The sequence below is a fragment of the Choristoneura fumiferana genome, chromosome 25, assembly GCF_025370935.1.
Source record: "Choristoneura fumiferana chromosome 25, NRCan_CFum_1, whole genome shotgun sequence".
NCBI lineage: Eukaryota > Metazoa > Arthropoda > Insecta > Lepidoptera > Tortricidae > Choristoneura > Choristoneura fumiferana.
Genome location: NC_133496.1, coordinates 4,727,673 through 4,746,967, shown reverse-complemented (window position 1 = coordinate 4,746,967; position 19,295 = coordinate 4,727,673). Strand labels below are relative to the sequence as shown.

Genomic DNA, 19,295 nt, shown 5'->3' with positions numbered 1-19,295 from the left:
TATACCCACTTTCAAACACAAACCTCTGTTTCACCATCCATTGATTGTATCTGACTAATACATGTGATACCGCGCCGTCTCTGTTTGTTTTGTTCGAATAGACGGAGACGGCGTCGCATTTATCCGCCAAATAAAATTGTAAACAAAGTGTAACAGCCCCTAAAACTTTGACAGGTTGCTAATTTTTATCTGAACTCAACTACTATGGATTTCAAGGCGACATGCCGTCACCCTAATGCAAAATGCGTACAATGCCATCTATCGGCGGGTAACAAAGTTATTTTATCTCTTACAACTTATACATCGTTAGATGATGGAAGCCTGAGGATATACTCACATCAGTGCTGCTGGTGACTACGCTAAAGTCTTCTCGGGAGCTGAACCGGCTGTCTGTGGGACTGACGGCTCCGTCCGGGATCACGTCCGGCGATGCGGTCAGAGCTGGGCAAATATAAATGGTTATACGTATAAAATAAAGATAAATCTAAAATATTTTTTTTAATTAAATAAAACAAAAATGATAAAAAAATCTTTTTTAATACTTAACAAGTTTTTTTGTTGAGTGTATTTTTTGTTGTCTTTACTTGCATTGTCATCCAATCTACATTTCCGTACCAAATTTAAAGTCGATGCCGTTAACTATTGCGATGAGAAGGTATGTCCTGCGGAGACGATCCTGGCTGGACCACCAGTATTGTACTACCAGACTATTGTATTGTCATTAGATTGACTTGAGTAAGTACTTATACCAAATTTTGAGTTACTTCGACCACTAGAAGTAGGTCAAATTCAACTTGCCAGATTGACCCGCTCATACATACACATACCTGAGTATTTCTCAAAAAGTTGTTTCAAGTATTTATACAACTACAGTGGTTTAGGATGTACATTGTCTGTCAGTCAGTCAATGATCCTTTTAACTACGTTACTCTTTTATACGAGTAGTTATACTTACTTAGCCTCCTCGGTGACTGATGGTGCCGCATCGCAAGCTGCAAAAAGGCGTCTTCCAAGGTGTCACAGTCCATCTTCCTCATGAGGTCGTTTGGGGACTCTTCGGCCAGGAGCTGCCCGTCTCTCAGGAGGCCAATCTGGTAACATTAGATAATTGTATCTTCATTCTCTACAGTACGGTTTACCTTTAATTTGTGATCCATTCTGTATAAAGTCATCTGACAATTGTACGGAAAACTTCAAACACGCAGTGACAGCGACAGGTAATAAAAGTGTAAATATAACCTTAGACTTCGACGGTACCTTATTTAATTAAATTATCAAAGGGATCTACGTTCTGCTTGTCATTATTTGTTATCTACAAATTAACTTTTGCACGATCTAAGATATTGCGCAACAGTAGCCTTGAAATGAGCCTTAAGTCTGTTCTTTATTACTCAATCCTTCGTAGTCCATTTGCTTTAATTCTTGGTCAACACTGTTTAGAAAGTTATGCTCTTGCGCTGTTTTATTTGAATGTTAGAGGACTATTGTTAAGTGATGATAACAATTATACAAATTATCCACCTGCTAAGTTGCCGGCAAGAGATCGCTCTAAAGCGATAAGGCCGTCTATTGCTTACCTTCAATAATCTCTTAATACCTGTGTTTTATGTACTGCTTACTATTGTGTTGGTGCCTTCCGTGGTTGGTGGTCATTAAAGAGTTATTGTATTGTATTGTAATGTTTTCCTATCTACCGAGCCCGCTATATATACATAGCAACCTGACTGAACCAACCCTCTCTTCCCCGAAGCTCCAGGGAAATAAGGACTTGCAGACGGATTTTTTAGCCGGCGAGAATCCGGCCGTTTCTGGCTCCTCCATTCCTAGTCGTCCATAATGGATTTTTCCAGACTGCACGCCATCTCCCATAAAGTAAAGGTATTTCAAAAGTTTTTTTCGGTCAAGCTTTAATTTATAAAACAAATAGAAAATAGTCAAAATCATATTTAGTTTCTGAATAGTAAAGTACCTAAAGGCTTTTTTGGCACGCTGCGGAATCCCAATAAATACTTATCATAATATTCGTGGGATTATATAATATGATGCGAAAGTTTGTAAGTCTGTTTGTTTGTCATATCAAACAATCAATCAAATCAGCCCACATCCACCCACTGCTGGGTAAATGCCTCTACATTTCACGCCACTTTGCCCGGTCCCGTGCTGGTCTCATCCACAGTTTACCAACCGACTGCCACTGTTTTTCAGATCATCACGTCTTAATCGCAGATCCCATTTAGATGAAATTCGGTATACGATAGTTTGAGTCCCGGAAAGGACATAGGATAGTTTTTATCCCGGAAAAATGGCGTACTTACACAGACGGCGCGCGTAGAATTCGGTTTTCACTGTCCCGCGGGAACTAAGCGATTTTCCGGGATAAAAACCGTCCTATGTCCTTCCCCGGGACGAAAACTATCTATATTTCATCGCAATCGGTTCGGCGGTTTAGACGTGATGGAGTAACAAACAAAAAATCAAATAAACAAACAAACAGACTTACAAACTTCCGTATTTATAATATTAGTAGGATAGGATAGTACCTTGTGTGCCTGTCGTGTTTCGTCGATGTAGTGTGTCGTGATGATAACGGAGGTTCCTCCGCGAGCCAGTTCCCAAGGAAGTGCCATATTCTGGAATCAAGAAGAACAGCTCAATAAATACAATGCAAATAGTAACAGTATTTCTATCAGCCTTTAGGTACCAAGGCTTTGCAACAAAATAGCGATTTTTTGATTTTTTGTCCGTGTTTGTTTCGAGTAATCTCCGTAACGGGTGAACCGATTTGACGGGACTTTCACTGGCACGTAGCTGATGTTATAAGGAGGAATGAAGGCTACTCATATTTTAGAAAGATATCACTTTCTTCTCTGCTATCGCTTTCCCATACAAAAACTACACACCTTAAAATATACATGCCTAGCCTACATTTAATAATATGCAAATATATAAAAAGACAGACAACAAACAATCTTTAAGAGGAACTGAAAAGCCAATACATACGCCCCTAAGTGACTCCGCAGAAATATATTTCAGGATTTTCTAGGTTGATCTGTTCTGGTTGACAAACACTTCACAAATATTTTCTTATTATGATATTTAAATTAGACTACATTTTGAAACAAAACCGTTGCAATATTTTTACAGGAGCGGTAGTACATTAGTTATTTTATGCAGGAGCGCTCAACCATATTAATAGAATAGAATAGAATTCATTTATTTGATGTTAAAAAAGTTTGTACATGAAATCTTAATCTAACCATCTGATGAAACCATTTAGGATTAACTATAAAACACCTCATATTATAACATAGTTTACTAGTACCCAATTAAACAGGTGTTAGCGTAAGATTGGTTTTTTGGAATCTTTTTGTATTTTTTTATTTCAATTCCAATTTTTACTTTTACGTCATCCCGTAAAACCTAAATTAAAAATATAAACTGAAATATAGATGCACAGAAAAACCAGAAAAATAGGCCCAGCACTGGGAATCGAACCTAGGTCCTCGGCATTCCGTGCAACGTGCAATACCGCTACACCACTGCTGGACAACCGTACTGAAAACGGTAGGAATAATAAGATGCTTACCAGTGGTTCAGTTTTTATATTAAATAGCACACACAATACGATACACATTTGCAATAGATACCAACAGTCCACATGACATGAGTAAAAACAAAAACTATAAAAATAGACAATAAAAAAAGTACAAAAACATAAAAAGAGGTCTGTCGCCAACACTACCCCCGGTGCAGAGCACCAGTCGTTTGGTCAACGACAGTTAAGGTGGCAACCCCTTATCCTGTTCTAATAGGAGAGGAATAATTTTGCGTACCGGCCTTTTCATGACTCCTTTGCAGGTGACCACCTCCACCACCCGGGCCGTTCCATCTGGGCCAGTAAATATTTTGCTTATTCGTCCTTTCGGCCAAGTTCCTCGTGGTAAATTTTGGTCCACAATAAGTACTGGATCATCCAATTGAAATGAGAGTCGAGACGTTCCAGCTTTTCTAGAACTAAAGCTGGGAGGTATTCTCTTAACCACCTGGCCCAGAAATTTTCGGCAAGACGAAGCGCCTTTTTGTAGTCCACGCGCCGGAGCAAATCAGCGTCTGTGCAACGAACCAATACTTCCGTCGTCGGTGTACCCAGGAGAAAATGAAAGGGAGTCAGGGCTTGGAGGGTCCCTGGATCTACTGGTACATGAGTCAGTGGACGTGAATTGACTACCGCCTCCGCTTCGAGCAGCAACGTGGCCAGTAGTTCTTCCTTGGGGGCCTTTCCGACGATGGTTGCGGATAGAGCAGCCTTTATGGAACGCACCAGACGCTCCCAGGATCCTCCCATTGATGGGGCTGCAGGGGGAATGAACGCCCACTCAATTTTATTATTGGCCGCAAAATCGAACACTTCGGATAACTGGTTAGCTGCTCCCACAAATGATGTTCCATTATCAGAAACTATCCGTACTGGGCATCCCCGACGGGCGATAAACCGGCGCAGTACCATGATCGCCGCATCCGCTGAAAGAGATCCCACGATGTCTAAATGGACAGCCCTGGTGGTAAGACATGTAAACAAAGCCACCCAACGCTTCTCTCGTCTGCGTCCTATTGCGACCTCCACCGGACCAAAATAATCAAGGCCAGTGAAAGAGAAAGGGCGCTGATGGTGAGCTAACCTATCTTCCGGTAGATCGCCAAATCTGGGCATGGACGGAAGAAGCTTCTTTACCCTACAAAGCCTACATTGTTTGGCAACAGACTTAACACTGGGGCGTAAAGCTAAAATATAAAACTTACCGCGCAGGAGGTTAACCACGGTCTCTAAGTTGCCGTGGCCAAATTTTTTATGATAGTGGTCGAGGAGTAACCTAATAATTGGGTGTCGACCGTCCAGAACAATGGGATTGACATCCTGCGCGGGTGCTTCAGAAATTGCGGCGATTCTGCCGTTTAGGCGAATTAGGCCGTCTTCACCCAACTTTAGAGTGAGGTTCTTAAGTTTTCCTTGGTTAGTTGGGGGAAGACCTGTTAAGAGCCTCGTAAATTCGTCGTTAAAGGAATCCACTTGGGATTTCAATAAAAGGTGCCTTTCGGCCTCCAGGATTTCTTGTGACGACATGGGTTGTAAAACTTTTGATGAAACCCTAGGAACGGCACTACGTAATTTTGAATTTGGAGCTCTGTTTGATGACAGCCGAAATATTTTAGCACAATGATGCGCGCGGGCAGTGGCCCTGACCAAACGAATCCATCTGCAGAAATGCGAGTAATCGGCCACTACGGGAGACGGTAATTGGGGTCGTTCGGTTAAAAGTAGAGATAAAGTGTGCTCTGGTTTTATTTCGTGGAGCTCGAGCACAGGAGGATTATTAGTAGTCGGCTCAAGCGGCCATTCATCAGGTTTTGAAAGTAAGAAGTTAGGTCCGTGAAACCACCGAGACGACGAGGAGAGTGAGCAATTGCCCCGAGTGGCGTCGTCTGCTACGTTCAACGCAGACGGAACGTAACGCCAGTCGGAAAGGTCGGTTGTTTCCAGTATTTCTCCTACACGATGTGCTACAAACGGCTTAAATGTACGGGCATCGCTGCGCAACCATTTCAAAACCGTTAGCGAGTCTGTCCAGAAAAATACTTTGGAGGCAGTTATTCGATGTGCCTCTAAGATGTAGGTTGCGAAACGAGCCGCCATCAAAGCTGCCTGTAGTTCTAAGCGCGGAATGGACGCAGGTTTTAATGGAGCCAAACGAGCCTTTCCGCCTATAAGAGCCACTTTTACTGAGCCGTCATCACAGACGAAGCGCCAGAAAGCCACACAAGCGTAAGCTAACTCACTTGCATCAGCTAGAACGTGGAGCTGACTCTCCTGTTTTGCTTTACTTTGATAGCAACGCGGTATGATGATATTCGCGGATATTTCAGTTAAACTTGCAAACCAACGCTGCCATTTTATTTTTGCGGAACTAGGCAGCTCCTCGTCCCAATCTATGCCCATTCTCCACGTCTCTTGAAAAAGGATTCGGCCTGCAATTACAACAGGCATTAAGAAGCCAAGAGGATCATAGACCTGCATAAGATGAGAAAGCACCACCCTCTTGGTGAGTTTGATGGGAAGTTTGGAAGTTTTTCTAAAATTTAGAGTGTCATCGTTGACATTCCAGGATACACCCAAAATCCGAACCTGAGAAGGTGACAGCGGTCCAAGACCTACCTCGGAGGCGTTGACAGCCCGAGCTTCTGGCTTCAATAAAGATAGCGCCTTGGGGTGATTAGAAACCCATGATCGCATTTCTAAGCACGCTGACTCATGAACGGCAACAATATCGGCAGCTAAGCGTGCAGCATGCTCAGGACTGTCTACGCTTCCCAGATAATCATCCATGTAGTGATCTTCTACAATAGCCTTGGCTGCATCAGGAAAACTATCTTTATGCTCCAAAGCGTTTTTATTTTTTAAATATATCGCTGTGCATGGACTAGAGGTGGCGCCAAAAATCATCGAGGACATCCTATATTCCTGTAGTGGTAAGGATGGATTTGTTCGCCATAAAAACCTTTGTGCATCCCTGTCCTTCTCTCTTATTTTGGTTTGCGGAAACATCTCTCTTATATCACCATTGAGTGCGATCTTACCTTCTCGGAAGCGCATGAGAATAGCTAACAATGGTTGCAAGAGATCAGGACCGGGAAGCAAAAGAGAATTTAAACTAGTTCCAGAACACCTAGCGGCAGCATCGTGAACTAACCTCAGCTTTTGTTTTTGAGGATGGTACACACCGAAATGTGGGAGGTACCATAAAACGTTATCTGAGGGAGCTTTATTGGTACAAAGTTCAGCATAACTTTTTTGTACCATTCCGTCAATGTATTTACGGTATGCTTCCGCATAAATTGGGTCTTTCTTAAATTTTCTTTCTAAGCTAATAAATCTAGATAAGGCCAAATTATAACTGTTGGGAATATTATTAATGTTTGCTCGCCAAAGTAAACCAGTCTCAAATCTTCCCGACGGAAGCCGTTGAGTGGTCTCCTCGAGTATTTTTAGAGCCCGCTCATCATTTACACTGTGGACGTCTTTTTTAGTGATTCCAATTGAATCAAGACGGTAATGGTCTTTTATTAATGATTCTAATTCGACCACTGAGCCATGATGAACGGCTTCTATGGGCTTGTTTGAAATCTTGCCAAATACTGTCCATCCTAAAGCGGTTTTAACTGCAGCGGGTTGACCACGAAGACCGCGCCTGATGCTATACGGTAAAGATAAATGCCAATTGTCGATACCAATCAGTAGCATTGGCTTAGCGTCCTCGTAACTGAGCTGAGTAACTAAGTCTTGCAGATAGGAAAACTTCGTCAAATCCCCGGTTCGCACGGTTTGCGATGAAATGCATAAATCGGGAACAGAGCGAACCCCTTTGAGGAGAAAACTATCTGCCGAGTTTTTACCTTTTATATTGAGATCGATATAGTTTACTTCGGATTTCTTTGAGAGACCTCCAATACAGTTAACCTGAATTAAACCTTTTGGGCCTTGTGCCCCGATTGCCTCAGCCACTGTTTGGTCGATCATAGTGACCGTGGAGCCATCGTCAAGTAAAGCGTAAATATTCATATCACCCTTTGGTCCCGATACGGTCACTGGAACTACCTTCAGCAGTGAATGGAGTGAAGGCGTCGGCGGTGACGACTCAGCGCGATGTCCAATAGCATGAGCGACTGTCACTCCGTCGGCTTCGGGTTCCGTATCACTGCACATAACGGTATTAATAGATTCAGTGTGAAGCAATGTGTTGTGCCTTCTGTGGGTCTTGCAGCCTGGCACGTCACAGTTCACCTTACAGCGCCGATAAAAATGACCACCTCTTTTTAGGCAACAGTGACACACCTTACTATCTTTTGCCCAACGCCATCTATCATCTAAAGACAGAGATAAAAACTTATCGCACTTGACGACGAAATGTCCAGTCTTCTGGCAGTAACTGCAAGAAGCGATAGATGGCGCTGCCATAGATGGTTCGGCGCTATTCCTTACTGGTGGTGTGGCACTCGGGTTTCGGCCTCTAGATGGCAGCACTGCGGGCTTAAAAGGATTTTTTTTTTGTGTGACGGGGTTTGGCGAGGTTGCATAGCATGCGTCGGTAAAGTCTGCCTGCTCGAGACTGACATTTACAGACGTATGTGTGCGCGCCTTGTCTACGACCTTTGAGCATATGCTGTCGTGAACAAGGCCAAATCTCAAATGAACCCGTGACTGATGCGTGAGAAAGTCTGAAAGGATTTCTAATTTAAATTTAGATGCATTGCAGCTTGAATTAGCATATGCGTAATCAACCCATTTCTCACGTAGTAGAGGGGTTAATTTGGATAGCACGTTATGCAACAGCTCTGGCGAGGCAAGGAACTCTGTGGAATTTATCATTTTTATTGTATGAACGCAGTTGCGTACCGTACAAGCAAGTTGATGGAGCTCCTTACCACCGTCCAAAGACGTTGGCAGCTTGGGCATGGCTTTAACTTCTGATACCAAATGCCGTATCAGAAGTTCAGGCTGTCCAAACTGCTCCTGAAGAGCCGCCATAATCTCGCTTGGATCTTGTGAAAGAGCCAAGAGAGTAACAACAGCATCACGTGCGGCTCCCCTGAGGGCATTATTAAGACGGCCTATATTTTCCGTTGCCGAAAACGAATTCTTTGAATTTACAAAAGATGATCGAAATGTTAGCCAATGAGTTGGCGAACCGGAAAATATAGGTAAATTAACTTCTCTTACCTTCCCGCTGCTACGGGCAAGGTCACTTATGACCTCAGCCAAGTTGCGTAGGTCACTGGGATGTTTGTGCGAAGTGTGAAACTCGTGAGTATTATTATTATTATTTGTGCAAAACAAAGTGTCATGTGCACCTAAAGTGTGAGTATTTGTATTAGTGGCGTTGAGTAGGTTAGGCCGCAGTGCCAATGGCGCGGGATGCGGCCTATATGCCGAACCCAGGACCTCCGCTGACGATGGCGCGTGTTCGCGCGCTGGGAGTGCGGCGGCGCCTGCTACATGAGGCGCGCGCTCGCCACAGCAGGCGGGCGACGTTAGCGCGGCGGGAGGCGCGTGCTCGCGCGCTGGAAGGGCGGCGGCGCCTGACACATGAGGTGCGCGCTCGCCACAGCACGAAGGCAACGTTAGCGCAGCATACGGCGCGTGCTCGCGCGCTGGAAGTGCGGCGGCGCCTGACACATGAGGCGCGCGCTCGCCACAGCACGCAGACAACGGTAGCGCAGCATACGGCGCGTGCTCGCGCGCTGGAAGTGCGGCGGCGCCTGACACATGAGGCGCGCGCTCGCCACAGCACGCAGGCGACGTTAGCGCAGCATACGGCGCGTGCTCGCGCGCTGGAAGGGCGGCGGCGCCTAACACATGAGGTGCGCGCTCGCCACAGAACGCAGGCAACGTTAGCGCAGCATACGGCGCGTGCTCGCGCGCTGGAAGTGCGGCGGCGCCTGACACGTAAGGCGCACGCTCGCCACAGCGCGCGGGCAATGTTAGCGCGCCAGACGGTGCGTGCTCGCGCACCGCAGCTGTATAGCCGGCGGCGCCAGGCGGAGGCACGTCCTCGCACATAGCCGACGTTGATATAGCGGGCAAATTGACAGCGTCTGACAATTGTTGTTTATAAGCCGCATATGCGCCCTCTTCGAACGCTGATGCTGGCTGGGGTTGTTGAGCCGGCAGCAGCAATTCCATCTGTTGACTTAAAGGATTAGACGTCGCGGTGTTCGTCACCCATTTGTCTATCATCGAGCTTTTAAATGATGACTGCTGGCTGGCGGCGTCATCCAAGGCTGCTAATTCAGCTTGCAATTGCATGTCAGCAACCGCACGCTCACGCTCTGCGGCGACGCGCTCACGCTCTGCGGCTGCGCGTTCACGCTCTACGGCCACGCGCTCACGTTCGGCCTCTAAATCGGCAACACGACGCGCGTGAAGCGCTTTAGCCGCGAGTCGCTGGGCTTGAAGAGAAGCTGATGAGCGTTGTGAAGTTTTGCTGGATGGCTGCCTTGGTGGTTTGGTTTGTTCGACGGCGGAAGACGGCTCATTTTGATCCGCCGTGGTTGCAGAAGAAGCCGCCATGGCTCTTGTTAAAACCATCTTAGTGAATTTAGATAGCGATTCAATTTTGAATTTTGACAAATAAAAATTAACTGGTTAAATATAATTTTACGGTAGAAGGACCAATGAAAACGGTAGAAATAATAAGATGCTTACCAGTGGTTCAGTTTTTATATTAAATAGCACACACAATACGATACACATTTGCAATAGATACCAACAAGACACATGACATAAGTAAAAACAAAAACTATAAAAATAGACAATAAAAAAGTACAAAAACATAAAAAGAGGTCTGTCGCCAACACGTACAGATACGACTTTCCCCTCTTCCAACCTCTCCGTCCTCTTCCTCTTTTTCCTTTCTTCTTCTTCTTCTTTTCTGGTTGTCCAGCAGTGGTGTAGCGTATAGCACGTGGCACGGAATGCCGAGGACCTGGGTTCGATTCCCAGTGCTGGTCTTATTTTTCTGGTTTTTCAGTGCATCTATGTATATTACAGATTGTATTTTCTATTTAGGTGTTACCATATTAATGCCTTAATTTCACGTGAATAAAAACAACGATAAAATTAATTACAGTTGTTCATCTCGACCTCTTCCGTTACATAAGCCGTAATGTACGTGTAATGTTCAAACAACATTTTTTGCAAGAAAGTCAACAGAGCGTGTACGTTTAGGTAATAAGTGAAGGTCAGCTTTGTAGTTCACGACTAAACTTCATTTCATATTCAATCCATTTTTTAACCCCCAACGCAAAAAGAGGGATTTTATAAGTTTGACGTGAATATCAGTCTGTCTGCCTGTCTGTGGCATCGTAGCTCTCAAACGGATTGACCAATTTCGATGCGGTTTCTTTAACGTGAAAGCGAGTTTTCTTGCGGTGGTTTTAGCTATGTTTGATAAAATCGGTTGAGCTGTTTTGAGATATTGAATTTTGAAATGACAATGTCGGGGGATTTTCGAGTTTGCTGTGTTGGTTACGTCATTAAAATATTCTTTTGGTAAAAAAACCCTCTTTATATACAAGCTTTTTTTTGCTGACGGTGTTTTTGTCGACTGTATTTGCTTTGTCACCCAAACTACATTTGCATACCAAATTTCAAGTCGATGCCATTAACCGTTGAAGAGTTCCGTCCTGCGGAGACGATCCTGGCCGGCCTGGCTGACCAGGATGTCACTACTAGATTATTGTATTGTCACGCAATTTACATAAGTATTCCAAATTTCAAGTCAACCTGACTACTGGAAGTTAGTTGCAAGATTTGATTACAGACAGACAGACAACGGGACAGGTGAAACTAAATAAAAGCTTGTAATATAGCTCTATCTTAGAGTAGTGTCTTAGGTAAAAAAATATTAGATTGTTCAACAAGAGCATAAAACGACCCATTTTACCCAAGACGTTCATATAGCCACCCGAGCCTGTACGGCGAGGGTGGATAGACACATCGAGGGGAAAATGGGTTTAATGCTCGAGTTTTACACTCTGCTTTTCACTTAGATTGCGAGGAAATGAAATAGCAACAGTGGAAACAATAATTCACTTTCTATGGAACTTTTTTTATTTTACTGATTTATCATAATTGATTTTTAGTTTTATAGAAAATAAAAATTATTTAAAAAATATGTAGGTACAATTTTTTTTGTGTGGCTGTTGACACCTGATTACCTTGGTCTTAAGTTGGTCTTAGGCGAAGATTTTATTTTATGCACTAGAACATAAAAAGTCATTTATGTCGCCTATATACAGCATAAACACGAACTTTACGAGCATGAGAAGTGAAAAAATATTTTTGTACAGTCACCTGTCTGCCACAGCGGAGCGTGCAAAAATATCTGATACGTACCGTCTGTTGCGGACAGCCGCGAAACTAGAATAATATAGTTTAAGAATACAAATAAATAGCTGTTAAATATAGAATAAGTAGAATAATTAGGTTAAGAATCATTGTAAATAGTAGAATAAGTAGTTTAAGAATCAAATTGTAGCGAAATCGATTAGTAATAATTAAATAAAAGCGAAAACCCAAGTAGCGATAGCGAAAATTCCCCGGTAATTCAGTGCGTTTGTGATTTGGGTCCACCAATCACAGCGCCTGGATTATCGGGGAATTATAGCCAATCACGGGCGGGCTTATACCCCGGCCGCGGGGGGTATAAATACAGGCCCGCCCGCAGCGATAAGGCAGTTCGACGCGGACAGCGACCCGAAGCGCTCCTCTCTACGAAGCCTACAGCAAGCGACCAGCGACCAGCGACCAGCGAAGCGAACCGACCCCCTGCTATTCCAACGGACCTCCGATTGCTGCCTTACCGACCGACCACCGCGATTTCGAACCGGACTCCGATTACCACCGCGAATCGACGAACGAACCAGTACAATAAATACAGTCCACTATCGAAGGTGTTTTCGTTGCCCTACTCCCGTCGTAACGACCGCAGAGGACTGCGGAGCACCTCCCGCCGTGAACCCGAGCTGTCTGTCGACGACAGTGTTTGGTCCTTCGAACCGGATCTGAAGACATCGACTGAAGATGGTGGTAACCCGATCTCAGGGCGACCGCGAAGAGCGCCGCCACACCCCGCCGCCCGAAGAACAAACCGCCGCCGAACGAGCTCCGACGACGACCGCCGCTGCTACTGCCACGACCACCGCTGACGACATCTGGCAACAGCAGTTGGAACGCATCGTCCGCCGCGACGCCGCCTCGCCCACGGTACTTCCTCGCGCCGAGACGCGGATGACGACACGCGAGCCGCCGCGTGACCTCGCCATCGCCGCTACACGTCGCGACGCCGTTTACTTTCCCCCGCTCACCCGAGCCGGGGAGGGAGCCATGAGCATGCAGCCGATCCGATCGACCGAAGAGGACTACTACCGCCTAGGGGGGGAGCTGGGCGCGCAGCCCGGCCGCATCCCCGATGAGGCGCAACTCGGCGGCCGTGGGGGGGAGCTGGGCGTGCGGCCCGGCCCCGGTGAGGCGCACCTCGGCGCCGAGGGGGGGAGCTGGGCGCGCAGCCCAGCCACACCGCCGATACGGTGCAACAGCGAGGCCATGGGGGGCAGCGTGCGTGCAACACAACCCGCAACTTGAAGCCATCGAGTACTCCCCCCACACCCAAATGGGGGGAGGAGAGCAGCCAACAATGGACTGGGCTGCCAACCAGGAGCGACCACAACGAGCCGTCGCCTTTTATGAACAACCGGCGGCGATGCAAGCCGGTGCGAGGTCGCCGGTGCCTTCACATGCATCAAATGCAACGGCGATCCGTATCCGGCTTGCTGAAGAGGAAGCCGAAGAGGAGCTCCTGCGCATCAAGCAGCAAGAACTGGAGCTGCAAAAGGAGCGAGTGAAGGCCAAGCTACGCCAGAAGCTGGCTAGCATCGAAGCGGAGTCACAAGCCGGGAGCATCACCGGACCACACGCGAAGGTGGATGACTGGCTACGGCGCACCGCGGCGGATCAACCGACGCCGCCACCACCGAAGCACGAGCCGCGGCGGCGCTCACCGCCGCCCCCGTTCGAACCGAAGCGACGCAATTCGCCGCCAGCTACACCTGCTCGCGAACGAAGTGCAAGCGGACAACGCGGGATCGAGAAGCTCGCCGAGGCCCTCGAAAAAATGGCACGAGTGCGCCCGCCGCCGAGGCAGGTCTACGAGTTGCCTGCTTTCTCCGGTGCGGCGGGCGAGTGGCTGCCGTTCCAGGCTGCCTACGCCGAATCGACGCGCGCGTATAATTTCACGCCGCATGAAAATATGGCGCGGCTGCGCTCCTGTTTGCGCGGAACTGCGCGCGAAGCGGTGGAGGCGCTGCTCCACACCTCGGCCAACCCCGAAGCAGTAATGACGACGCTGCGACAATGCTTTGGCCGCCCCGAAATTCTGGCCACCAAAGCACTCGACGACCTCAAGAAGCTGCCGCGCCTGGGGTCAACTGCCACCGAAATCAACGCGTTTGCAGTCAAATTGCAAAACATCGTCAGCGTGCTGTCATCAATCGACCAGCACGGCTACCTCGCCAGCCCCTTGCTGGTACGCGACGTGATGGAGAAGCTCAGCCCACATCTACGGTCACGCTTCGGGGACTTCGCATCGGAGCAGATGACCATGGAGCCACAAATCATTCTGTTGTCGCGGTTCCTCATGCGCGAGGCCGACCGCGCCCTGCGTTTCTCCTATACAACGGTGGAAGCGACGGCAGCCGCCGCCGCCACTACGCTGACGTTCCGAAGGGATGCTGCGAGGCCAGCACCCCGTCCGACGCCGATGCGCGGCCCCCCCTCGGGCGCGCCGCGAGCGCCCGTCTACGCCACCGAGGGCGATGACGCGCGCCGCTGCCTCTGCTGTGGAGGCGGTCATCCCACCACGAGATGCAAGCGCATCACCAACATGGAGGTCAACGATCGCTGGCAGTGGGCACGCGACAACCGCGTGTGCTTCCGCTGCATGGACCAGCAGCACCGCCGCGAAACCTGCCGAGCCCGCACCTGTGAAGTCAACGGGTGCCGGCATGTGCACCATCCATTGCTGCACGCGAGCGCGGCAAAAGTGCCGCGCCACCCCGAAGCGAGACGCGAGCGGACGCCGCCCCGTGGGCAGGCACCGCAGTCCCCAACGACATTGGCGTCCGAGCCCACTGTTGGGCCGGCGCCGATCCCCGAAAAGCAGACGGTGACTACGGTCAGCAACGAAGACGGCAAGTCACCGGTCCTGCTGAAGATGTGCCGAGTCCGCGTCAGCGGACCCAGCGGCACCGTCGACACCTTCGCACTGCTGGATGACGGGTCAACGGTGACGCTCATCGACGAAGACCTGGCGCGCACGATCGGAGCCTCGGGACCGGCGGTGCCAATGCAAATGAGAGGCATCGCCAGCAACACCGAGCTGCCGAACAGTCGACGTGTCAACATCACGGTGCAGGGCCACGGTGAGGCCTACAAGATCGCCGCCCGCACCGTCGACAACCTCCGGATCCACACACAGCGACTGGGTCAGGAGGTTACCCGGTACCGCCACCTTAGTGGGCTGAACGATGCCTGCTACGACGAAGCCATTCCGCGTCTCCTCATTGGCGCGGACAATTGGCACCTGATGCTCGTCCACGAGACACGGACGGGCAAGCGACGGCAACCAGCAGCGGTTCGGACGGCACTGGGCTGGGTCATTTACGGCTCAGTGCCCCGGGCCATTCGAGCGGGCGGCCCGACCGAGGATGTGCTCTACGTTTATAACGTACGCGACGACGCCACCGACAAGCTAGTTCAGCGACATTTCGCCATCGACGCGCTGGGCGTGTCGCTGGCCACGAAACCACGACCAGCCGAGGAACGGGCGAAACGACTCTTCGAAGCAACAGTGAAATTCCACGGCGATCACTATGAAGTCGGTCTGCCGTGGATAACGGACGAGGTGCAAACGCCAGCGAGCTACGCGACGGCACTACAGCGCTTCAAGGGCATCGAGCGCAAGATGCGTCGCGACGCAAACTTCGCGCAAGAGTACGCGGCACAGGTCACCAACCTAATAGCGAAGGGCTATGCGGAGCCCGCCACCGAGGCAGATGCGCGCCACCCGCGCGCTTGGGTGCTGCCCCACTTTGCCGTGCGGAACCCCAATAAACCAGGGAAGCTCCGCCTGGTTTTCGACGCAGCGAGCCGCAGCCAGGGCCGCTGCCTTAACGATTTCCTGCTGGAGGGGCCCGACCTGCTAAAGTCCCTTCCGGGCATACTACTACGGTTCCGGGAGGGCCGCTACGCAGTAACGGCAGACATAAAAGAAATGTTTCTCCGAGTGAAGATTAGACCGGAAGATCGCCCGGCGCAGCTGTTCCTATGGAGGGAGCCGGGCGAGAATCAACCCAAGCTAATGAAAATGACTTCGATGATCTTCGGAGCAGCAAGCTCCCCTTTCCTGGCGCACAGCGTGCGCAACCACAACGCCGAGCGCCATGCGCCGGAATTCCCGCAGGCACTATACGCGATAACGTCGAGCCACTACATGGACGACCTAGTGGACAGCTACGCGACCGAAGAAGAGGCCGTGGACGTAGCAACGGCCGTCAACGAAGTCCACTTACGAGCCGGCTTTGAGCTGCGCGGGTGGAACACCAATTCCCCGAAACTCGAACGAAGAATCGAACCTGAACTGCGGGCAACAGCGCCCGCAACACTAGGCCTGAGTGAGGGGCCGAAAATACTGGGGCTCATCTGGGACCCAAGAAGCGACACACTCGGGTTCAACACCGCAATGAACCGGGTGCCGAAAGAGGTGCGCGAAGGAACGCGCACACCAACGAAGAGAGAGGCCTTGAGCGCGGTGATGTCAGTTTATGACCCGCTCGGGCTCCTATCGCCCTACACAATCACCGCCAAGGTGACCCTTCAGCAGTCGTGGCGCAAACAGGCGCCGTGGGACGAGCCGCTGGACCTGGAGGACGGCGGTATTTTCATCGAGTGGGCTCGCGGTCTAGCCGCCGTAGCGGCACTGCAGCTGGAGCGGTGCTACGCGGTGGGCCGCCACGAGCTGCACGCCTTCACCGACGCGAGCGAGAGCGCCTACGCCACGGCCATCTACCTCCGGACGACAGACGCCTCCGGAACCGTGACGGTGGCTCTGGTGGCGGGAAAGGCGAAGGTGGCCCCGCTGAGGCAGCAGAGCATTCCTCGTATGGAGCTACAAGCGGCTCTGATCGGGGCTCGGCTGGCGGCCACAATCATAGCGGAACAACGACTTACGATCGAGCGCGTCGTATTCTGGACGGATTCACGCACTGTCCTGGCGTGGATTCGCAACGACGCAAAGCGCTATACACCCTTTGTGGCGCATCGACTTGGTGAGATCGCCGAGATAACCCGCCCCGAGCAATGGCGGTGGGTGCCGACAGCAGCAAACCCGGCGGACGACGCGACGCGGGCGGACAGTGCCCGCCAAATATCCACCACCGACCGGTGGTTCACCGGACCCGACTTCCTGCGGCTACCGGAAGACCAATGGCCGCAGGAAACAGTAAGCGAAATTTATAATATTAATGCGGACGCGAGTGCAAGTGAAAATGTGAAAAACAAAAGTGTTAATCTGACCAGTGCGTTGCCGAACATTGAACGATTTTCAAAATTCGAAAGACTAATTAAAGCGACAGCGCGAGTGATATTTTTTGTCGACAAGTGCCGCGACAAAGATAGTCAGTTAGAAGTGCGACATATCGAACGAGCGGAGCACCTCTGGTTCCGGAAGTGCCAGATGGATAGCTTCGCAGAAGAAATCGACATACTGCGATACGGGGGAGGCTGCCAAAGAAGAGCAGCCTCTTCCACCTCGACCCCGTCCTCGAGGACGGCCTACTCCGGCTGCGTGGCCGCATCAACGCCGCGCCGGTGCCGGACGCGACGAAGAGGCCGGTCATCCTAAACGGCCGCCACCCGTTCGTGAGCCTTCTAATCGAGAAGGCGCACCGCGACGCCCACCACTCATCGAACGAACGGGTGGTCAACGACCTGCGGCAGCGACTGTGGGTGCTGCACCTTCGCCCCACGGTGAAGAAGGTAGCGCGCGCTTGCCGCACATGTGCTGTGCGGCGCTCGACTCCGCGCCCACCAGCGATGGGCGATCTACCGCGGGCCCGCATCGACCCCTACAGCCGGCCCTTCACTAACTGCGGGGTCGACTACTTCGGCCCGCTGACGGTCACGATTGGGCGGCGCCACGAAAAGCGTTGGGTAGCGCTCTTTACCTGCCTGACGACGCGCGCCGTCCACCTGGAGATCGTCGCGAGCCTCTCTACGGACTCCGCCATCATGGCGCTGCGGCGTATGGCGGCTCGACGAGGTTGGCCCCGCGTCATGTATAGTGACAACGGTACATGCTTCCGCGGGCCGACACGGAGCTTCGCGCCGCCTACGAGGAGTGGCTGCCCGAGCTCCGCGACATCGGACTGCGACACCGCATGGAATGGCGGTTCATCCCTCCTGGAGCTCCTAACCAGGGGGCGCCTGGGAGAGGTTGGTGCGGTCAGTCAAGACCGCACTGACCGCCACACTCTCTCACGGGCACCAAAGGAAGAGGTGCTCGTGACACTGTTGGCGGAGGCTGAACAGACCGTCAACGCGCGACCGCTGACGCACGTGTCGGTCGACCCTGCGACGAGGAGGCGCTCACGCCGAGCCACTTCTTGCTCGGCGGCCCGGCAGGCACCCCTCCCACCGGCACGTGCGACGAAGCTGACCGAAGAGCCTGGCGTGCTAGCCAAGCGCTAGCCAATCATTTCTGGCCCGCTGGGTCCGGGAATACCTGCCAACTCTCGCCCCCGTCAATCTCCGAGCGGGGCGAGCGACCGCTGCAAGTCGGCGACGTCGTCATCGTCGTCGACTCCAACCTACCACGCAATGTGTGGCCCCGAGGCGTCGTGGAAGCAGTCTTCCCTGGACCTGACGGCGGCATCCGGAGCGCGGACGTCCGCACCAAGGGAGGAGTGTTCCGGCGCCCTACGACGCGACTGGCTGTCCTCCCGACAAAGGACGAAGCCTCCCTGCGGATTCGGCGGGGGAGAATTGTTTGCGGACAGCGCAAACTAGAATAATATAGTTTAAGAATAAAATAAATAGCTGTTAAATATAGAATAAGTAGAATAATTAGGTTAAGAATCATTGTAAATAGTAGAATAAGTAGTTTAAGAATCAAATTGTAGCGAAATCGATTAGTAATAATTAAATAAAAGCGAAAACCAAGTAGCGATAGCGAAAATTCCCCGGTAATTCAGTGCGTTTGTGATTTGGGTCCACCAATCACAGCGCCTGGATTATCGGGAATTATAGCCAATCACGGGCGGGCTTATACCCCGGCCGCGGGGGTATAAATACAGGCCCGCCGCAGCGATAAGGCAGTTCGACGCGGACAGCGACCCGAAGCGCTCCTCTCTACGAAGCCTACAGCGACCAGCGACCAGCGACCAGCGACCAGCGAAGCGAACCGACCCCTGCTATTCCAACGGACCTCCGATTGCTGCCTTACCGACCGACCACCGCGATTTCGAACCGGACTCCGATTACCACCGCGAATCGACGAACGAACCAGTACAATAAATACAGTCCACTTATCGAAGGTGTTTTCGTTGCCCTACTCCCGTCGTAACGACCGCAGAGGACTGCGGAGCACCTCCCGCTGTGAACCCGAGCTGTCTATCGACGACAAGTT

General features: G+C 50.5%; 2 protein-coding genes across 2 annotated transcripts in view; one reads left to right on the top strand and one right to left on the bottom strand.

Annotated features, from left to right (window-relative positions):
* Positions 1 to 19,295, bottom strand: part of LOC141442459 (ABC transporter G family member 20-like) — a 146,770-nt gene that overhangs the window by 58,109 nt on the left and 69,366 nt on the right. The gene's annotated exons all lie outside the window — the stretch shown is intronic.
* LOC141442541 (uncharacterized) lies at positions 13,227 to 18,358 on the top strand. The gene is made up of 2 exons (XM_074107559.1): positions 13,227 to 17,338; positions 17,392 to 18,358. The coding sequence occupies exons 1-2, from the start codon at positions 13,227 to 13,229 to the stop codon at positions 18,356 to 18,358; spliced, it is 5,079 nt and encodes a 1,692-aa protein (XP_073963660.1).

What these genes read in the sequence shown, in the direction of transcription:
- LOC141442541 (XM_074107559.1), top strand. Translation starts at nt 13,227, where the DNA reads ATGGGGGGAGGAGAGCAGCCAACAATGGACTGGGCTGCCAACCAGGAG. An exon ending in GAGCACCTCTGGTTCCGGAA is followed by an intron (nt 17,339 to 17,391) that starts GTGCCAGATGGA and finishes GATACGGGGGAG; the next exon opens with GCTGCCAAAGAAGAGCAGCC.